Source organism: Glycine max, chromosome 13 (assembly GCF_000004515.6).
Source record: "Glycine max cultivar Williams 82 chromosome 13, Glycine_max_v4.0, whole genome shotgun sequence".
Lineage (NCBI taxonomy): Eukaryota > Viridiplantae > Streptophyta > Magnoliopsida > Fabales > Fabaceae > Glycine > Glycine max.
The window spans coordinates 34,650,017-34,670,140 of NC_038249.2; the positions used below are offsets into that span (position 1 = coordinate 34,650,017).

Genomic DNA, 20,124 nt, shown 5'->3' on the forward strand with positions numbered 1-20,124 from the left:
AGTAAGTTAGGAACTAGTAGCAGCAATTTGCTTGGAAACCCATTTTGCGCTGTAGTATTTAATTTCATCCACAATTCGGGATTTTTAGGACACATCACACAAGTCACAATTTCAAGGATAAAATCTATAAATTGTAGTTAATTTATTAATTATATTCTTCAACATATATATATATATATATATATATATATATATATATATATATATATATATATATATATATATATATATTGTTCAAATCAATGCTGCAAAATGCAATCGCAACTAGTATTCTATTTATCCATTGTATATTATTCTTCTTATTTTCAGCTTTGATATATTATTATGATAATAGGTAATGTTTTATATTCATAAAATTTTTACAAAATAAAAAAAATCATATAAAAAATAAAAGAAATTACATGCACCGTGCATATATAAAGTTGGGAAGATTAAAACCGTCCACCGGCAACTAGGGCACCAATGCGTGACGAAGTTTATCCTGTATATTCGGGGCTTCTTCTTTACGTACGACTATTAAAAAGTGCAAAGCGGGTTTCTAGTTTTGTATTAATATTTTTAAAGATGAGATATAATATTAAATAAACAGATAAAATTAGTTATGTATTAAAATAAAAATTAATTTTTTTATATTTGAGATAAGAGGAAATATTTAGTAAAAAAACAAGATGATAATAATAGTTTGATTCTTTGAGTTAATAATAATTGTTATGTTTTAGGAAATAATAGTTTGACTATGCAATATATTTTAATTAGTTTTTAATTCTTTTACTAGTTAAAAAGTTCATTTGGTTGTTGGATAAATAAATTTTTTAATAACTTTTAATATTTTTTGAAACATTATTTCAAATAGTATTTTTTAAAACATTAATTAGCTTTTATCTTTTTATATTTCTAATTTTTTATATTTCCTCTTATCTTTTAGTTTTTTTATATTTTTTTCATTATTATCCTTTATATATTTATTCATTTTTCTTGTTATCTTTTAAAATAAATTTTAATTTTAATTTTTTTTTTCATTTTACACTTTTATTTCTAATTTAATAAGCTAATTTTTTAGCTTTCAGCTAATTTTTTCAAACATGGTTTTTATTGAAAAAAAAATGGTTTTTCTTTAAAAAAAAGTTTATTAAACAAACATTTCCCCCTCAAGGGAAAAAAAACATTCCCCCTCCTTATAAACATTTATAAGTTAGTGTATTTGGTTGGTTTAAAAGACAATTTGATGAAATTAGATATTTATTTGGTAAATTGTTTTATTTTTGTAATTTATATACTATTTTGGTAGTATTTTTAAAACTTAATTTTATATAGAATTTGAGCTTATACGATCTTAACTGTTTTTCTTCTCTCTCTTATTTGTGAAGGGGAAATATGTTTGTGCTTTTTTTAAAAGAACACAAGTATCCTGTATGACAAACAACCTAATATCACTAGTTAAGCTGGAATTACCCAAAACCGATATTTACATGTGTTTAAATCGGTGTTTGAGCTAGGTTTAACACTACTCAATAATGAAGTAAACACTATTAACTTAGAGAGAACAAAATTTCATACAGAAAATGCTAATTGACGATAAAATATATTAAAATATGACACACTTTATTTGAGTCTTTATATTTAAAAATTTATTATCTTAATCCGAGAATTAATTTTAACTGTTGATTGTTAAATTTTAAACACTAGACCAGAAAGATCAATATTTTCTTAATTAAGAACTTAAAAAAATAATTGAGTAAGAATTAAAATCATGATCTTTAGAGTGAATAACATTCCTTTATCACTAGATCCACATGGTCATTTGAATATCGCAAAATAGTATTAATATAAGATTTAAGCAAAAATAATTTAAAATTCAAATTTTATTCTTTTTTAATTTATTATATTTTTATAATTTTAAATATTGTCTTTTAAAATATGATATATAAGATTAAATTATATTTTCATGTAAATTAGAATATGCATACATATATAAGTTTTATTTTAATTTTATATATTACTTACAAAATTAGAGTCCTCTTATTTTTTAATGTATAAAATTTAACAACTTTAGCGAAAATACCTATAAATTAATAAAACTGTTAATGAAATTATTAGATCTTAGAAAATTAAAAATTAATTGTGTTATTCTTTTTATGCTGATGAAAATAAGGGGAAAGAATAGTCTTTGAATCCAAGAAAGAAAAAGCTTCTGAGCTAAAAAAATATATTTGCAAAGGACTTATTTACCTACCACTTCAGTCTTCACTCCTCTTAGACCAATTCTTTCATTCATGTAAAAAAAAACCGTGATTTTTCGTAATAATATAAAATGTGCGAGATACGCGCATAGCATAGAAGAAGTGATGAATGTACCAAAAAAGTACAAGTGTACGTATTTCCAAAAATAGTAGTATATAGGCGTAAAGAAACAACGGCAGTGCAATAACAAGAACCACTATAGTGCACCGGATGTTGGTGGTTGACATTTTGTTATGATTATTGATTAGTGAGTGAATTGAATGCCATCAAAAATGCTTGGTCTTTTCCACTCTAATCTCCGGTACTACTTTACCCAACTAGCCACTCAGGCAACATTCAAACTCCTCCATAATTTCACTTTTCAATTTCATTGTCTTTTATTTCTGACTAATAAAAATTCATTTTATATGTTTATTAATTTTTACAATAATTTTCTTTAAATATATAATCATGATTTCTGATTTATTGAGAAAGTAAAATTATTTTACTATATGATTATGAAATTTTATATTACATTAAAAATTTATCCATATAATCTTTAGACTTTTCTAATTTAAAGTTAGACCAATTTTTTTTTTTTTTACTGAAAGTTAGTTAAACCAATTTATATTGTTATGTGTTACTAATATTAAACTTTATTAGATTTTGACCCGTGCATTACACGGGATATACAAGATATTTAACAACTTTTATTTGAATTTTGTATGATTTATAATTTGTTAAACTTTTCGTTTTATACTTTCATAAAAATAATTCATTCCCATTTAATTTTTTCCACATATTTTTTATGTTCGTAAAATAAAATATTCAATAAATTATTTAAATCAGAAAAAAATCATAAAAACTACATTCAAATCAAAATTATTATAATTAAAAATATTAATTGACCATAATAATTTAAATATTAATATGATTATTGACAAATTGTTCATCCTATGAATTAAGTGAAAAATTCTACTTGCTCTATATAGAAAAAAATAATGACTATGAGTTATATTTTATATGTAACTTTATTTTGATATATTGGCATATGCATATCAGTTTCTAAAAGAAACATAATTTTTTTTTGGGTAGAATAAAATCATGAATATTTTATTTGCTTAAAAATTAATTTAGAAACTAATTTTTTTCTGAAGAAAAGCATAGTAATTATGTTGGTTTAATTTGATTTTGTTATGTAATTAAATATATTAATTATGTAAAATAAATTTTAACTTTTATTGGGCCAAAAAAGTTAATAAAAAGTTTATCCCTTTGGATTTAATAAAAAAAAAATCTACCTGATTTTATGAAATATGTTCATCTTGTGCGTTATATTCTATATATTTTATATGATAAGTTAAGTGTAAATTTCTCTTGATACTTTCATGAAAAAATTCATTAGCTTTTGTTATATTTTTTAATGTTTTCCATGTTTGTAAAACAAAATATTCAATAGTGTATTTAAATTAAGAAATAAACAGCCATAAAAAATACTTTTAAATTAAAATTATTAAAATTAAAAATATAAATTAAACATATTAATTTAAATTTAATGTGATTTTAATCAATTTTTTCTTCCAGTGAGTTAAGTGAAAACTTCTACTTCTTTTATATATAACAAAATAACTGTGTTATATTTTATATATAATTTTTATTTTAATATATTGACATATACATATCAATTTTTCGTGAGAGAAGAAAATTAAAGTTTGTTCAGATAGAAAAAATCATGAATAATTAATTTATGTGAGAAGATAATAAATAAATGAATAATTTTACATGTTGATTTAATTTGTTTTTTTTTTGCATGGATTATATAATAATTATGTAAAAATAAAATTTAAATTTAATTGGACAAAAAATTTGGTTGAAAAGTTTATTCCTGTTAATTTAGTAAAACTTTTGTACTTATTGCTTTTATAAAAAAATTAATGCCCATGTGTTTTTGTTTATATATAACTTTTTATTTTAATATATTGGTATATGTATATCAATGTATAAAAGAAATTTAGAATTTGTTCAGGTAAAAAAAATCTTGAATAATTTATTTAGGTATGAAATTAATAAATAAAAATGAATAATTTTTTGCATAAAAATTAATTTTAAACACTAAATTTGTGCAAAGAAAATAATACTGATAAGTTGATTCAATTTGATCTTTTTTATGTGTAATTAAATATATATTAATTATGTAAAATAAAATTGAATTTTGATGGGATAAAAATCTTTAGTAAAAAAGTTTTTCCTTTCAATTGAGTATAAATTTCCTTGCTTATTATTAAGGAAAATGCTCAGTCCTATGTGTCATACTTTATATTGTAAGTTAAGTCTAAATTCTTGTTAATACTTTCATGAAAAATATACATCCCCATTTGATTCATGAAAAAATGTGATTATGAATTTTTTTCAATGTAATTGACAGATTGAAAATGCTAATTAATTGACGAATTGACCTACAAAACAAAATTATAAGAACACCTATGTTTTGGGCGGAAAAAACTTTCTTTTTTGAGATTCTAATTAATAAAGTGACATATAACATCACATATAAGAGAAAAATCAAATTTATCAAGATAAAAGTAATTCTTCAATAATTTACATTAGTTATAAGATAATAAATAAAAAATGTATAATGAGATTTGTAAAAATTGATTTGTACAAAGAAAATTAATTTAATCCTAATAATGTTGGTGCTAATGTGGTTTTATTTAAATTGTTCATTCTTATGAATTAAGTGTAAATTTTTCTATTTGATTTCATACAAAAACTCTGCATGAGTTTGATATAAGTAATTATTATTGTAAAAAAGCTAGATATTAATTTTATTCATACCTTTTAAGTTAGATAAAATATCAATTGGGTCCTTAAAAACACAGTCTCATTAGGCCTAAAAGTAATATTTTTTAAGATCCTGAAATTACAATATGTGTTAATCAAATTTAGTTCAAAATGCAAAATGAAACTTTAAGGATTAACATGTGTTTAAAAATTAAAGTGATTGTAAGTAAATTATTTGACATTCTAAAAACTTATTTTGAATTTCATTAGTTTCCGAATCTAATGTGACAATATTTTTCAATTTTAGGGACACAAATGGTGTTTTACCCATAAAGTAAAAACATGTTTTTATATTTTACATATAATTTCTATTTTAATCAATTTATCTTAAAATGTCTAGAGAAATTTTTAAATAATCTATTAAATGGAAAAGATAATAAATAATTAGCCTAAAAACTGGCTTTAAATATTATTTTTTCATGAAAGAAATTATAATGAGTGTTTGTATTTAATTTGATTTTTGTTATGTAATTAAATATATATTAATTAGATAAAAGAAATTAATTTTAATTGAACAAATTTTTTTAGTAAACACGTCAACACCCTATAATTTTAGTAATATTTTTTAAGTTTAGAAATCTAAAAATACAATTTTCTTATTGAAAAAAACACAAAGTTTAGACAAATATATATATATATATATATATATATATATATATATATATATATATATTATAAAATAGAGATTAGTAGAAGTTCAATTCTCTTAGTTAGATCATAATTCATTTGCAAAATAATAAGTGTTCTGAATAATGAATTTATATAGCCAGTATTTGGTATAGAATGCTTATGCTGACTTGTCTTTACTATTTTCTCATGGTAGAATTGTTTATATTGGCGTGCCTATAAGACTCCTACTTTCATGATTTCTTACTTACTATTTTGTGTAGATGAATCATGTCTGACATGTTAATCACTATTTTCATATTTCAACTTGAACCTTTCTCTATCAATATTTAGAAAATTCCTAAATTCCCAAAAGTTTGTAAGGTTCCCGTGTTGTTCACTGAAAAAGATTTTCTCTCCATCTAAATCTACAAAAAAATCCCAACGAGAAAAACAAAAGATGTAACTTAAATTTATATTACGTGATTTTGACCTTTCAATCTCAACTTATAACTAAATAAATAAATAAAACCCATAAGATATGAAACAATCAAGAATTAATCTTGCCTATGGTGGGATGAGTTTTAATTATGTTTGCATATGAAATTAAACCATATTAAAGTAAAATTAAGGATATAAAAAAAGAATGCAAAATTAAAAAGAGAGAGAGAAAAAAATTATATCACCAAGGGTTTAATTGCACAATTTGACTCACAAAATCAAGAAACACTCCATTACTTTAACACCAACATGTTAGAATACATTCCGTATGTCTCTTGCTTCATCCTCGGTGCATTCTAAAATAATGAGAATTAAACATCAAAATACAAAACAAAACAAAAAAGTGCATAATCTCCTAGACACATTAAAAAGTAAGTATTTAAACAAATCATTAAATATTTTATACTCTTTTTTTGAGATTCTCATATTGTATCTAGTGCATGTTTTTCATTGTTGCCACAAAAACACAACAGTGCATGTTGGTCCAATGCCATTCAAGTAATTACCAAGAAATATACCGCAAACAACTAATTCAAGTTGACAGTTACAATTAAAGAACATAGATAAGAGCTTTAAAAAGGAGCTGTCGCATGCAGTGCTTTTTGAAATTTGGAAAACACACACACATAAGCGACAACATTAAGAAATGATAAATGGAAGCTTACACTGAGAAATTCCAATCGAAGTTGTGAAATATAGAAAGAAAAGTAAAATGAGTGGTCATGTACGTTCATGAATACCAATTTCAAATTTAGGATTGAAAGCTTTAAAACAAATGGGTAGAGAGAAGATAAAGGATATATACATAAATACCAAATTAAGGGTGAGAAAAAAATTCATCTAAAAGATCATACTTACCTAATAAGATCACAATAGTGTAAATCATAAGGCTTCAAGTTAAAACTATTAAATAAGTACCTACAATTGTATAATTAATTTTTTTTAGGAAAATAATTAAACAACCTTTAAATAGTACATTCATAATATAAACACATTTAAGAAAATTTTCTAATAAGAAATCAAACATTATAATTTAATTTTTGCAAAGTGTAAATCAAATGGGTACAAAAATGTTTTATGCAATTCTATAGAATAAATAATTGAAAAAAAATGAAACACAATTTTGTGTTGCTTTTGACAATTAATATAAAACCAAAAAAGTAAAGTTTTGATTACTAATGTAATAAAGCATAATTATTATAATAATGTTGTGATGGGGATAAAAAGTACCAACCTCAGTTGAGACTAGCTTGATTGTAAACCAGATAACATATAAAAAATCAAAGAAAAGATTTTAACATATAACTGAATAAGATTAACCAAAAGAACACTTGGCCTGATGTTTAAATGAAAGATGTGCAACAGGAAAACAACTTCAAACAATTGAAAAAAAAAACACACAAAAGAAACTGATTTGGGAAAGGAATTGGCATCCCAAAAAGAATTTGATTTGTGGAAAAAGGATTCGAAAAAAAAAAAGTAAACATATAACATGTAGGGAGAAAAAATTATATCTTTTACTTTGTTAGGGTAGGTGAAGTTTAAATATATCAAATGAATCCTTTCAAATTCTCTCGAGAGTTGAAAACTCTCATGACTCTTTTATTTAATGATAGCATTCAAATTTTGAAATGTCTTAAAAAGATACATGAAGCCCACCAATTGAAACCACCATTAACTATTGGTTAAAATGCTTTTAAAACTATTGACACACATTAAAAGTTTTTTGTTACAAAAAGTTAATATAAATTTGACATTGCTTTAAATTCATTCCAAAAACTTATTTTGAATTAATGAGAAATTGAAATATTGTATTAATTTAAATGGAAAAAGGATGATGGCCAAAATTAGTTTTTCTTCTGAAACTACCCCCATCCTTCTCATTTTATCTTCCAAAACTACCCTCACCCTTCTCCTTTTATATATATAAAGATATAGATGTTATATCAAAAACTGATCCATTAGTCTAAATAGTAACTAGGGAGGTGTGAATAGTAATGCCTTGTAAGGTTTTGAGACAGTTTTGGGCCTGGATCCATGTATTGGGTCCACAACACATAATAATCGCAACTACCAGTGATTCGCATTTATAATCCTGATTTGTGCAATACGAAGCTAACTAAATTTTTACTTTTGCTGATTTTGATATTTATTCTGATCAACCATTTGGGACTCATATAAATTTCTTGCTCATCATCATCATCATTAACTTGTAGACAATCTTATGAATCCAATTCTGAACAGTTCAGCATGAATAATCAAAATCAGGTTCTTGACTCCCCTTTACTAAGAATTGCTGCCGGAGTTAAACTTGGGTTCCTCAAAGCATTATTAATAACAGCTTCCGTTGATTTTCTTTCATATTGTGGTCAGGCCATATTCGACTATTGACCTTGAATCCTTGAGGTGATCATTCTTATACATTAATTTATGCCTTGGTGGTTGGTTATACATGTTATGCAAGTTTAGTATAATTAATTAAGCACATGATTTTTAAATGACTTATGAGCCATCTTTTACTTCAGAAAGGACTACAAGGGAACTTCCTCATTAGGTTCCTTTTCAAAGAATTTGTCAAACTGGAGGCAAGAATACACCCACTAGGGGGTATGCCAAGTATTGCCAACATATTCAAATAACTAACTAGTTCAGGTCATGGCTTTTGAATTCAAATAACTAATGACTGAATTCAATTCCTCGTTCATACACAAAATGAAAAACATATGAAATTGCTATTTCATCAAAAGGACAACCCAATGCACGAAACTCTCATCTAACGAGATCATAAACTTATTACGTGACGTCAAGGCTTGCGCTCAAGGAATTTTTCTTTCGTTGGTGCGGTTAAAACTTAAGCTGTAAAAAAAAAAAAAGGAATATCATTCAATTTTTGCCAAAGAACAATTGTTAATAGATTTGGCCAAGGAACGAGGATACAGATTGGCAAGAGAAATATCCACCTTTTGATTCTCCGAATGACCGAATCCCTCTTTCTGCACAATTTCTCATGGAAAAGCTCCTACCTTCTCTCATTTAGTTTTGACCTTTTCAACATGAGTTGTCTATTGTGAGCTTACAAATACATTAAATATTAAAGGATGTTAATGCGTGCCTAAAGTACCTGTTAAGAAAATAAAAATGAAAAGATTTTACAAAAATATCATCAATAAACTACATGGTTTTCAAATTGAATACCCGAAAATCATATTAAAATATCAGTTAACATAATTTCAGATAAATTTTCATATGTTTACTTTTATGTTGAAAAAATTAATTTCAAGTCCAAAATTAACTATAGATGACTTCACATTTAATAAATAAATTATATCAAATTTTACTATTAATTTGTTTGTATAATAAAAATCAAAACATTAATTACATCATTTCAAAAACAATTATAACCAAAATCAATTTTTTTAATGCTCATATCCAAACACATGTACATATATATTCTTACCAGGATTTTTAATCCAACTCTATTGTAGTTTTTAATAATTTTTTATTTATTAATTTCTTATCTTGTTTTCATAAAAAAACTTATCTTTAAAGTACTAATAAGTAAGACATATAAACAATTTAAATTATTTTTAAAAATAAATGTTATATTCTTTAATATAATAAATACCTTTTTTCTCAATTTTTTTTTCAATTCCTTACATACAGCAGAAAATCTCTTCAAAGTGCCAGTGAAACTTGTACATGTTTGTTGGGCATAGAGTGAGTACATCTCCGATGATCTGAATCACTAATAGTTCTATTTTTGGGTCGACAATGATACAATTGTTAATATAGGTTGGAGTATAAAAAATATTGGATCAAACAATTAACTGCACCAAAAAAGGAACTGTTTGATACGTGGGCCTAACAGAACTTAAAATTGGAAATGCAACAATGCAGGGCTGTGATCCAATCCCACACCAGCACAGAAGGGGACAACATAATTGCTGGGAGACCTAGTACAACAGCACAAGTCCAGTATTGCCTAAAGCTGATAAGGAGGCCAATCTGTAAAAGACTTTACTGAACAATCCAATCAGATTTACGGATTGACTAATCAGCAAGTGACCCAAATGATTTTTTCAAAAAAAAAAATTCAAAAATATAAAGTTAATGGTCAGAAATCAAACATGCAAGGGGACGAAGTATTTCAATTAAGAAAAATACTAAAATTGTGAATTTTTTAAAAATAAAGATGAAATGTTCTAACTAAAAAAATAAGACTAAAAACTATGTAACACTAAAATTTTTAATATATATTTAATACACATAAATTTAAATAATAAATTTTTCAACAATTAATTTGTTAACAAATATAAATTATAAATAAAAATCATAGATTTATTAACAAAGTTTTCAACAAATGAATATTCAACAAAATCCGATCAACTCACTAGCTTTCATTTGATTCAGATTTTGTGAAAAATCGGATAAAACTAAACTAAACCGAATAATTGTAATTAGTTAGTTTTATTTCTTAAAATAAAACCAAATAGGTAATCAGTTTCATTTGAATTTAAAATTTGAAAAGATAGATTATCTTATTCAATCTGATCCAAATATATGTTTCCTTTAAAACAACTGAATCAATTATGTACTTTACACAGATAAATTCGTTTTTTCACCCCTAGGCTTCCATTTGGACTCAGACTAAAAGATGAATGAAGATTGTAAAAAACTTTAACTTTTTCATAGCTTGATAGCTCAATAGCTTACTGATGCAGATCAGAAAAAATCAATAACCGCATATATAAAGAGCGGAGGTGGATCATTTCATAAGAGAGTACACAAGTATTCAGTCAACAAGATTAAGCAAACTAGGTATGACCGTATATCAATATCTTAAAGTAGATAACTCTAGAAAGAAAACCAATACAAGATTCAACCTTTAAAAAAGTCACAAGACAATGCAAGAGGGGTATGATGAAAAAATTTAGGCCCTGTGTTTGAAATGTATGATAATGTTTGACCTACACAAGAAGAAAGCTCGGAATGCAATGATTGGATTACCAAGTATGCAGAATGCTATCAGTTAAATTTAATAAATAGCAATTAAACAAAACATCCCTTGAGTTCAAAGGACCAAACCTTGGTGAATCAAAGCACCCAATTTCATGCTGAATTTTACACCGATGCAGATTACAAAAGTTGAACTTAACATGGATTGTAACAGTGCGTGTCAGATTACAAATTTTCAGCACCTGCTACATCAGCCAGGGATAACTGTAAAATTGTCAATCTCATCATCCACAGCACCGTGCAGACAGCCCAACACAACAATGAAATAAAATACACACCACAATCACATAGCTAAACGAAAAGTATCCAACGTCACCACTAGTTCTGAATTTTCACATACAAAGGAAGAATAATGACTATTACATTAGCTTAATAACAGAGACGTTGATCATTGGCTACTCTAACGAAAAATAAAAGACAATCCGTAGCTGCGACAAGATAGAGAATTAGAAATTATTGAAACAAAAATGCAATCACAGCAATCGAATTAAAATATTAAAAGGGGAGCAGTTAATAATAAGCAGATGGAAAATAAAAGGATAAAAAAGTTCGATTAACACAAGAAAAACAAAATCCTGCAATAGAAAAAGGGTAGCGAAACCCGTAGAGAAAATTAGTTTGTATGATAAGGGGGCAAAAGAGACTAATCAACGGTTTGCATGATATCTTCGGGAGCGAACTTGGTACCCTTCTCCTTATCGGAGGCGGCGCGACCCTTGGCCTTGCGATCGAGAATGGCCTTACGGTCCTTGTCCAATTTGAGCTTGGTCAGCACAACCTTGGAGGGGTGAATCCCAACGTTGACGGTGGAACCATTCACCTTCTCGCGGGTTATGCGCTCAATGTGAATCACCCACTTTCGACGGTAGACCTGAGTCACCTTCCCCTCGCGACCCTTGTATGTTCCTCGCACCACCTGCACCTCGTCCTCCTTCCGTACTGGGATCGACCTCACGTTGTACTTGGACCGCAGCTCCGCCGACAGAGGGGCGCTCATAAGCACCCGCCGCACGCTCGACGGCGCCGTGAAATGAGCCTTTCGGCTCTTGCGGCGGCTGCTCGACACACGTGGATTGAACTTCATCTTCTCTCCCTGTTGCCGCCGCTGCTGCTTCCTAGGGTTTCTCTTTCCCTCCCTGCCTCCAATTTATCTTTCTTTTAACTCGCCTTATGGGCTTCTCTGTCTATATTGCAATATTCGGCCCAAACACAAAGGCCCGCAAATCTGTTCACAATAATGCTACTTGGCATAACCGGTTCATTCCAGATTCCAGATTGGACTATTTATCATTTCCATAAGCATTTAAATTTTCATCAAACTTATAATTTTTATTTATAATTTATATATGTAAATATGATAATTATTAGATAAAAATAAATTGTCACAAAATTTATTATCTATATGTATTAGATATATATTAGAAAATTTATTATTATATATAATGACATTATTTATAACATAATTAACCTATTAACTCAATTGATTACATGTTTAATTTCTGCAAAATCGTTTGAACCTCTTAACCAATCCGTATTGGATTTACCGATTTGCTATACATGGATTATATTTTATTTTCAACATCATATAATTATTTCTTTTTTTATTTTTTTCTCTATCACATTATAAATGTCATCATACTGAAATAATACTTTTCTTTAATTTTTCTTTCTCTTTTTAGATGTTATCTGACAAATATTTTCCCAGTCGAAATATCTTAGGTTAGGTTAGGAGATGCAATGCAAATAATATTCTTTAATTTATATCTAAAAATTCATATGTATAATTGGATTCTTTATTTATGAATATTATATTCCTAGTTTTCTACACAAACTGATAAACAATTACTAGTAATTTTATACAGTAGCTGTCTCTTTAATATAATATTTCGATATAATGAAATATTTAATTAATATATGCGCGATCAATGTTATCAAGTAGACTGCCACCCTGTAAGCGTAAATGAATTCAAGGCAAATACATAAAACTAAAGTACCATATCTTTCACCTTTATAGCAAGATTCTTCGAATATTATAGAGATCAGAAATGCATAATGAATGTTTTTGCTATTGTGTATTATGAGAAATCAATTGTATCATGAAGCTCGGAACGAATGCCTCACACGGATGCCCCATGCATGGCCAAATGGCCAATGATGAAATGCTGAAGTAAATGCCTAATTAAAATTAAAAAGACACTCAATTAGCTTAAATATATTTTTGTCTATAATTTAATATTTTTTATTTATGTATTTTTTTTGTTTTAGTTACAATAAAATATATTTATTTTATTTTTTATCTTTAAAGTATTTTAGATAATACTTTCAGCAATAAAAAAATATTTCGAATAGTGAAAAAATACTATTTAAAACACTTTAAAGACAAAAAACAAAATAAATATATTTTGTAAGAATTAAAATTAATTTTTCTAAAAATAAAAAACCACTAAATTACAAATACCAAAATGTATTTAAGCCAACTATGCCTATATTATATATACACATGCAATATAACTGTCTACTATTCACCTACCTTTTATTTATTTTATTTTATTTTTATCGTATTGTTCATGATGATTCTATAATCAATCTATAGAAGCAAGGGAAGAAATACATGCATATTAGTACAAGTAGTTAATGATTCGGTACAAATTCCTATTTTTCCTGTAATTGTACGCGGATTTGAATCCTAAGGTCATTTTTTCATTTGGAGGAGAACTTTTTTCTATAAGATACCCTTGATATCTTAGAACTAGTTGAGTTATTGTAAGTATATAACTAAATATAACTGTTTACAGTTAGAGATTTTTTTTTCTCAGTAAAATAAAATATTATATAAAAGATACCAGTAGTATCATATTCCAAATACAAGATAGTTCTACCAATTTTTGCAATATGTTACCGGTTGTTTATGTTTGCTTCTTTTTCTTTCTTTATTTTCTTATTATTGAATATGGAAACTGCAACCCCCAATGTTATTGCTGTCGAACGACAATCGACTGCCTCCTTCACGAAAGCAAATAAGAGAAGCAATTCTCTCCTCTTCCTTATGGAAATTTGCCTCATCAAGAGAAGCAATGCCCTTCTCCTCACGTTATCGGGGGCTTTACCTCAAGAGCGGCAAAGTCAAAGCCAAACATTTTTGTTCACTCACACTCTCAACTCTCAATCAATGCCAACACGGATTATAACAAGTATTTGGACGAAAAATAAGTATTTACCATTCTTGTATTCTCCATCCTTTGCTTGTATATGTGTGTTAACTCGTTGACAAGTGTATCAATTTATCATAAGTAATAAAGTATTTAAAAGTTCGAGTATCAGATAAAATTTTATTTGTACTTAAATTGATGCAAATCAAACTTATAAACAAGAAATAGGATATTTAAAATAGAAGATAAAGAGAGGTAGAAAATAAGATAAATATTTAAAAGAAAAGATAAGAGATTTAAATCAAAAGATGATAAAGATAAAAAAGTAGAAGATAAAATTGATAATAAATTTTAATGTAAAAGATAAGAAAATTAAAAGATAAAGACGATGATAAAAAGATAAATTCAGAATGTGATATTTTTGGGATCTAGTATGTCTTATTTGCCTAAAATGTATTATTGTATATTTTTCTCTATCAATTTGGTAAATTTTTTTTACCCTCGTCTATTAGAATACTAGTATGTCCTAACATTACAAATACATACGCACTTATATATCAATAGTAAAATTGATTTAGAAATTAAACAATTAAACAAGGATTTTATTTTTTATTCATAATACTTTATTGAAACATAGTTATTTACATCTCTAGACACGATGAATTCATGTCAAATAGTAACCTAAAATTATGTCAAACCATACTATTAATGAATAGTGACAATGAATGTGCATTTATAAATAAGAAAAAAATTCTGATAACCTGGTTCAACTCTGCACACAAGTCATCCTTAATGGTTCCCTTGCAAGTGATCTTTTCTCTTTCATTCTCAAACTTGACACCTTCCTTTTCAAATCCTTGTCAATGACTTCTTCTTGGATGCTTATTCCATTTTTTTTTAGACCCATTTACATAAAAGCATGACCCCCTTCCCCGTTTGAGAGTGTGATGATAGCACTCCTCATATATATATATATATATATATATATATTAGCATGTGCATTACGCGTTTCGCATGTAGTTCCTTTGTTTCATTTTTCTTTGCAATTCCTAGTTTAATTGGTATATATGATGAGGCAACTATTGAAAGTTTGAAACTGATAATCATGAAACTAGAGTTGTATCTTTAACAAACTCTCGGTTTTTCCAGGCTTATTTTCGTATGTGCACATGGAAGACGAGTTAGTTTAAGAATTCATATCCTTCCAACAGGATGGTTCAAAAGCATAATCTCTTACCCCTTTAATTAAGATAAGGGTTGAATACTATGGTTGACACTTAAACACTTTCCAGAAGTTGTTAAAGATTCCTCAAGGCTTTGAATTTGTTTCGCCTGCATCCCCATGTTCTGTATGGGGATTTTCTTGGGTGAATGCGTTTCAGGAAATTTTCTGTGGCAGTTAGTGATTATATACCTTTTATAAGTTAATAAATAATATGCAAAATAAAATAAATAATATTCATCAATAATTTAAACTGAGTAAAGAAATGTTTACTCTTTTTTTTTTTTTTTTTTGTTTTACACTGCAGTCTAGAGTTGAAGTATATTTACCGGAGTAATAATTAGAATCTTAGACGAAATATTCAAAGACATTTCCCAAATTCAGGTGCGATCACCTGTAAGGACTTCCTCGTCTAAATTAGCTAGTGAGATTATATAGAGTAAATTAAGCATAGTGAATTATGCCTTGAATTTATCATATCTTATATTGTTGGTTCTTTGTTGTTTGGTGATGTTACCAGCATAAGTACGTACATGGGTGATATGCCAGTGTGGGATTCAACAATTTTCCGATAATCATTTATTTCTATCTAATGCGATGCAATCTACAAGTTTTGTTTTTGAACGGCGATGCAATCTGCAAGTTATTGTTCATACAATGCCAAACGTGAGATGCTCTGAGAGTGTTTGTGTTCAATATGTTCGTAGAAAACAATTTTGTATATTATAAAAAGTAATATCAAATTTACAAAAAAATTCTTTAAGTAGATCTTTACGTTTTATTTATAAAAAAATTAAAAAATTAAATTTAATTATATGATGTAACAAAATAAATCACTATCACATTTATAATTAGATAATATATAATATACATTTGTGTAACTTATTTTAAAATCACACAAAAAATAATCACCTTTATCAACTACTAATTTTGATTAAATAGCTATCAATGACATTATCTCTTAGTTACGCCCGCTGTGAATAATAAATAATCTTAGTGTTTCTGCAGATAATTCAACAAACCAAACACCGACGATGAAAGCACCAAAAACTATTAATTTGACATCGTACAATACTTACATAAAAGTATGGTGGTTTTATGGCGCCTGCCTTTCTTTTTAAAGTAACAGTACACTGATTTTTATTAATTAATATATCATTAATATTTATTTATACATATATTTTACTCTAAATATAAGTATAATAATTTTATTATGTTTCTACTTTCATTAAATAAAATACAAGATATTCAAAAACAAAAAAAAAATACATGATCAAATATTAGTCATTAATTATTAAAAAAACATTGAGACTTGTATGAAAACAAATTAAAAGGTGGTGAAAAAACCTCTAAAAACAATAATCCTAAGAATAATATTGATAGTGATGGAACAAAGATTATCTTAAAAACCATTTGAATTTTGAAACCTTACTTCACCTACCACTTTCTTCTCCACCATGGTTCCAACCATTCATTTTATTGGAAGTTTGTCTTTGTCTTCATAAGAAAAACATGACATCATAAGTATACTGGCAGTTCCAAACTCCCTCTTCACACAACCAGCCAACCATCCTTATTCTTCCTGCTGCTGTGTTCTTGTCCAGAAATCTTTACATACTTTAAGATTCCGATGAATTATTTTTGTGACTATCAATTTTTACGTAAGATATGTACTAATTTAATATTACTACTATGAATATGTGATAGTTGGAGACCATGCATGTAATATTTTATTGCTATTGTCCCCACCTACACGTGTTGAACCATCCTCCTTCGATTTCCACGTGTCGCAAATCACGGACACCCGTTGGGTACATTTATCTCACCCAACCCTACTTGATCTCACACAACTCAAATCCTTGTCATGTGATCATCCTTTCTTAATTTCCTCCTCTCAACTTTATTATTTTGATTGAAATGATTCAATCATAGTGCCTAATCTTCTTCCACCCATAATAAAAAGAAAGAGAGAGCAAAGAAATAAGAGAATCTAAAGAAAGAAAAAGCCAGGCTCAAAAAGTTGTGTTATTGTATGCATGAGAATTGAAGGAGAGAGGTGAAGACTCATTATCATCATCATCATATCATCGTCATGTATAGCATGGATTCATCATCTTCTGGATCTCAGTTTTCTCAGCACCCACAACTCCCTCCAGGGTTTCGATTCCACCCCACAGATGAAGAGCTAGTGGTTCAGTACCTCAAGAAAAAAGCAGACTCTGTTCCTCTTCCTGTTTCCATCATCGCCGAGGTTGATCTCTACAAGTTTGACCCATGGGAACTCCCAAGTATGCAACTTCATCACAAAACCACCTTTTCTTTTCCTCCTTTCATGCAAACCCACTTTATATTTTTCCATGACTAATTGCTTACCTTATGAACCCATTGAATTTTTGGATCCAATATTTATTTTCCTTTTGGTGTTTTTGTGTGTTTTTTTTAGGTAAAGCAACTTTTGGTGATCAAGAATGGTACTTTTTCAGCCCAAGGGATAGGAAATACCCAAATGGGACAAGGCCTAACAGAGCTGCTACTTCTGGGTATTGGAAAGCAACCGGAACTGACAAGCCCATACTTGCATCTCATGGTCACCACAACAAAGTTGGAGTCAAGAAATCACTTGTTTTCTATGGTGGAAAGCCTCCAAAAGGTGTTAAAACCAATTGGATCATGCACGAGTACAGGCTTGCTGATAGCTCCTCAAACTCTAGCTCAAAACCTCCTTCTTCGGCTTCAGATCATGCACACAGTGGCAAGAAAAACTCCTTGAGGGTATGCATGCCATGTATATGATTCATATCCTTCAATTATTTTTTTGTTGAATTCCTTTTTGAACAAAGCAGAATGTTTCGTGTGATCCTTAAAGTCGATCTTGTTTAATATAATAAGGTTTTTATTGTTGTTGTTGAAATTTGTTTAAAAATTGATTTTTTATTTTGTGATATATTTTTTTTTAATTTGAAGCTTGATGATTGGGTTTTGTGCCGAATATACAAGAAAAGCAACAGTACCCACCTGCCAAGGTTACCTTTGATGGAGCAGAATAAGGAGATTTCTAGGGAGATTTCTATGCTACCAATGATGTCAACTTTGTCAATGGCTAATGATAACAACACTCCTCAGGATTCCAAAACTGCGTCTTCTAGAAGCACAAGTTATGGACCCCTTGGAGTAGAAAATGATGATAATTTCTTTGATGGAATCTTTGGAGTTGATCATCAGAGCATGCAGCAAGATGTTTCTGATCATTCCCAACAAGTGTCTTCAAAGGGAAACTTCCCTATGAAAAGGGAACTTTCGTCACAGTTTTGGAATGGCACAGGGTCATCCTCTTCAAGCAGGCAATTCCATTACGATCTTAATTATGCTGGAAACAGCACTACTGTTGAGGAAGACAATTCCTTCGTTTCTCTGCTTAGCCACCTTCCACAGAACACAACAACGTTTCACCCAAATGCGCTTCTTGGCCCTGTTGGTAATGGTGTATTGAGGCAACAGTTTCAACTTCCAAGCATGAATTGGAATACTTAGGGTGGTTAATTTGGCTTAGGGTATATATACCGGGTAAGGGTTGGATAATGTAGCTGCCATTGTAGGTTTATATTATAAGTTAATTTAACTTGGGTTTTATTAGCCATATATACATAACATACTAGAGAGAGAGAGAGATCATGACCGTACGCTTGTATTTTTGTGAGTTTTTTTTTTTGAAGCTTATATTAAACTGAATACGATATAATACTGCTGTTCTGTATCAGCAACAATAACTTTTGTTTAATTTATATATATATATATATATATATATATATATATATATATATATATATATATATATATATATATATATATATATATTGGTTTGGATTTTATTATTAACAAGTTGGCCGCAGTCATCGTGCATGAAAAAAATATTTTGGTGAGAGAAACAATAAAGTCAATTATATAAACAATAATCTTTAGTTATCAGATAGAAATTAATGCCCTTGGTGCAATGTGCATGCACATCTATAATATATAAACAATCTTATGTAAAAGAGCATTATTTGATATATGGGAAGAAGATTAGATGGACCTAGGGGGGAGAGAAAGCTAAGTAGACTGGTTGAATAGTTCACTGGCTTATTTCGAACAAGGGAAATTGTGTGACCACCGTGCTGTAATTTTTCTCCGTTTGTTTGTAACTACTAATCAAGTTCAAGTCACATGAAAATATTGCAACGTAAAACAATATGGATTTATATGATATCTCATAGGACTATAACCGCCTTATTTCTTCATCTTCTCTCGGCATTTGATACTTTAAGAAAAAAGATATATATGAGAAAGAGAGATAAAAAGATTCTTATATACATGTCCAAAATTAAAATGTCAACTGCTTAAAGTTGTTGCGATTAGACAATAGAAGAAATTTAAATCTTCCTACATTTTCATCCAATTAAATTTTCTATTAATTACTAGTACCAACAAAAAAAAATGCTATTTACTAGATGAAAAAGATATTGAATATATACAACATTGATCATCTTAGTCTTAAATCAAGTCACGATTTGACCTAAAATAAAAAAGGCG

The 20,124-nt window shown here is 27.9% G+C and overlaps 2 protein-coding genes and 1 non-coding gene across 3 annotated transcripts; 1 reads left to right on the forward strand and 2 right to left on the reverse strand.

Moving 5' to 3' along the window:
- Positions 1 to 11,337: 11,337 nt before the first annotated feature.
- Positions 11,338 to 11,420, reverse strand: LOC112998948 (small nucleolar RNA R38). The gene has a single exon (XR_003264127.1). It is a non-coding gene; the product is annotated as a small nucleolar RNA R38 (small nucleolar RNA).
- Positions 11,421 to 11,716: 296 nt separating this feature from the next.
- On the reverse strand, positions 11,717 to 12,434 carry LOC100818263 (60S ribosomal protein L26-1). The gene has a single exon (XM_003543021.5). The coding sequence runs from the start codon at positions 12,266 to 12,268 to the stop codon at positions 11,828 to 11,830; it is 441 nt and encodes a 146-aa protein (XP_003543069.1). The 5' UTR covers positions 12,269 to 12,434; the 3' UTR covers positions 11,717 to 11,827.
- Positions 12,435 to 17,389: 4,955 nt separating this feature from the next.
- LOC100792372 (NAC transcription factor 25) lies at positions 17,390 to 19,312 on the forward strand. Its single transcript, XM_003541694.5, has 3 exons — positions 17,390 to 17,843; positions 17,999 to 18,327; positions 18,520 to 19,312. The coding sequence occupies exons 1-3, from the start codon at positions 17,648 to 17,650 to the stop codon at positions 19,084 to 19,086; spliced, it is 1,092 nt and encodes a 363-aa protein (XP_003541742.1). The 5' UTR covers positions 17,390 to 17,647; the 3' UTR covers positions 19,087 to 19,312.
- Positions 19,313 to 20,124: the final 812 nt, after the last annotated feature.

What these genes read in the sequence shown, in the direction of transcription:
- LOC100818263 (XM_003543021.5), bottom strand. Translation starts at nt 12,268, where the DNA reads ATGAAGTTCAATCCACGTGTGTCGAGCAGCCGCCGCAAGAGCCGAAAG.
- LOC100792372 (XM_003541694.5), top strand. Translation starts at nt 17,648, where the DNA reads ATGTATAGCATGGATTCATCATCTTCTGGATCTCAGTTTTCTCAGCAC. An exon ending in TGACCCATGGGAACTCCCAA is followed by an intron (nt 17,844 to 17,998) that starts GTATGCAACTTC and finishes TGTTTTTTTTAG; the next exon opens with GTAAAGCAACTTTTGGTGAT. An exon ending in GCAAGAAAAACTCCTTGAGG is followed by an intron (nt 18,328 to 18,519) that starts GTATGCATGCCA and finishes TTTAATTTGAAG; the next exon opens with CTTGATGATTGGGTTTTGTG.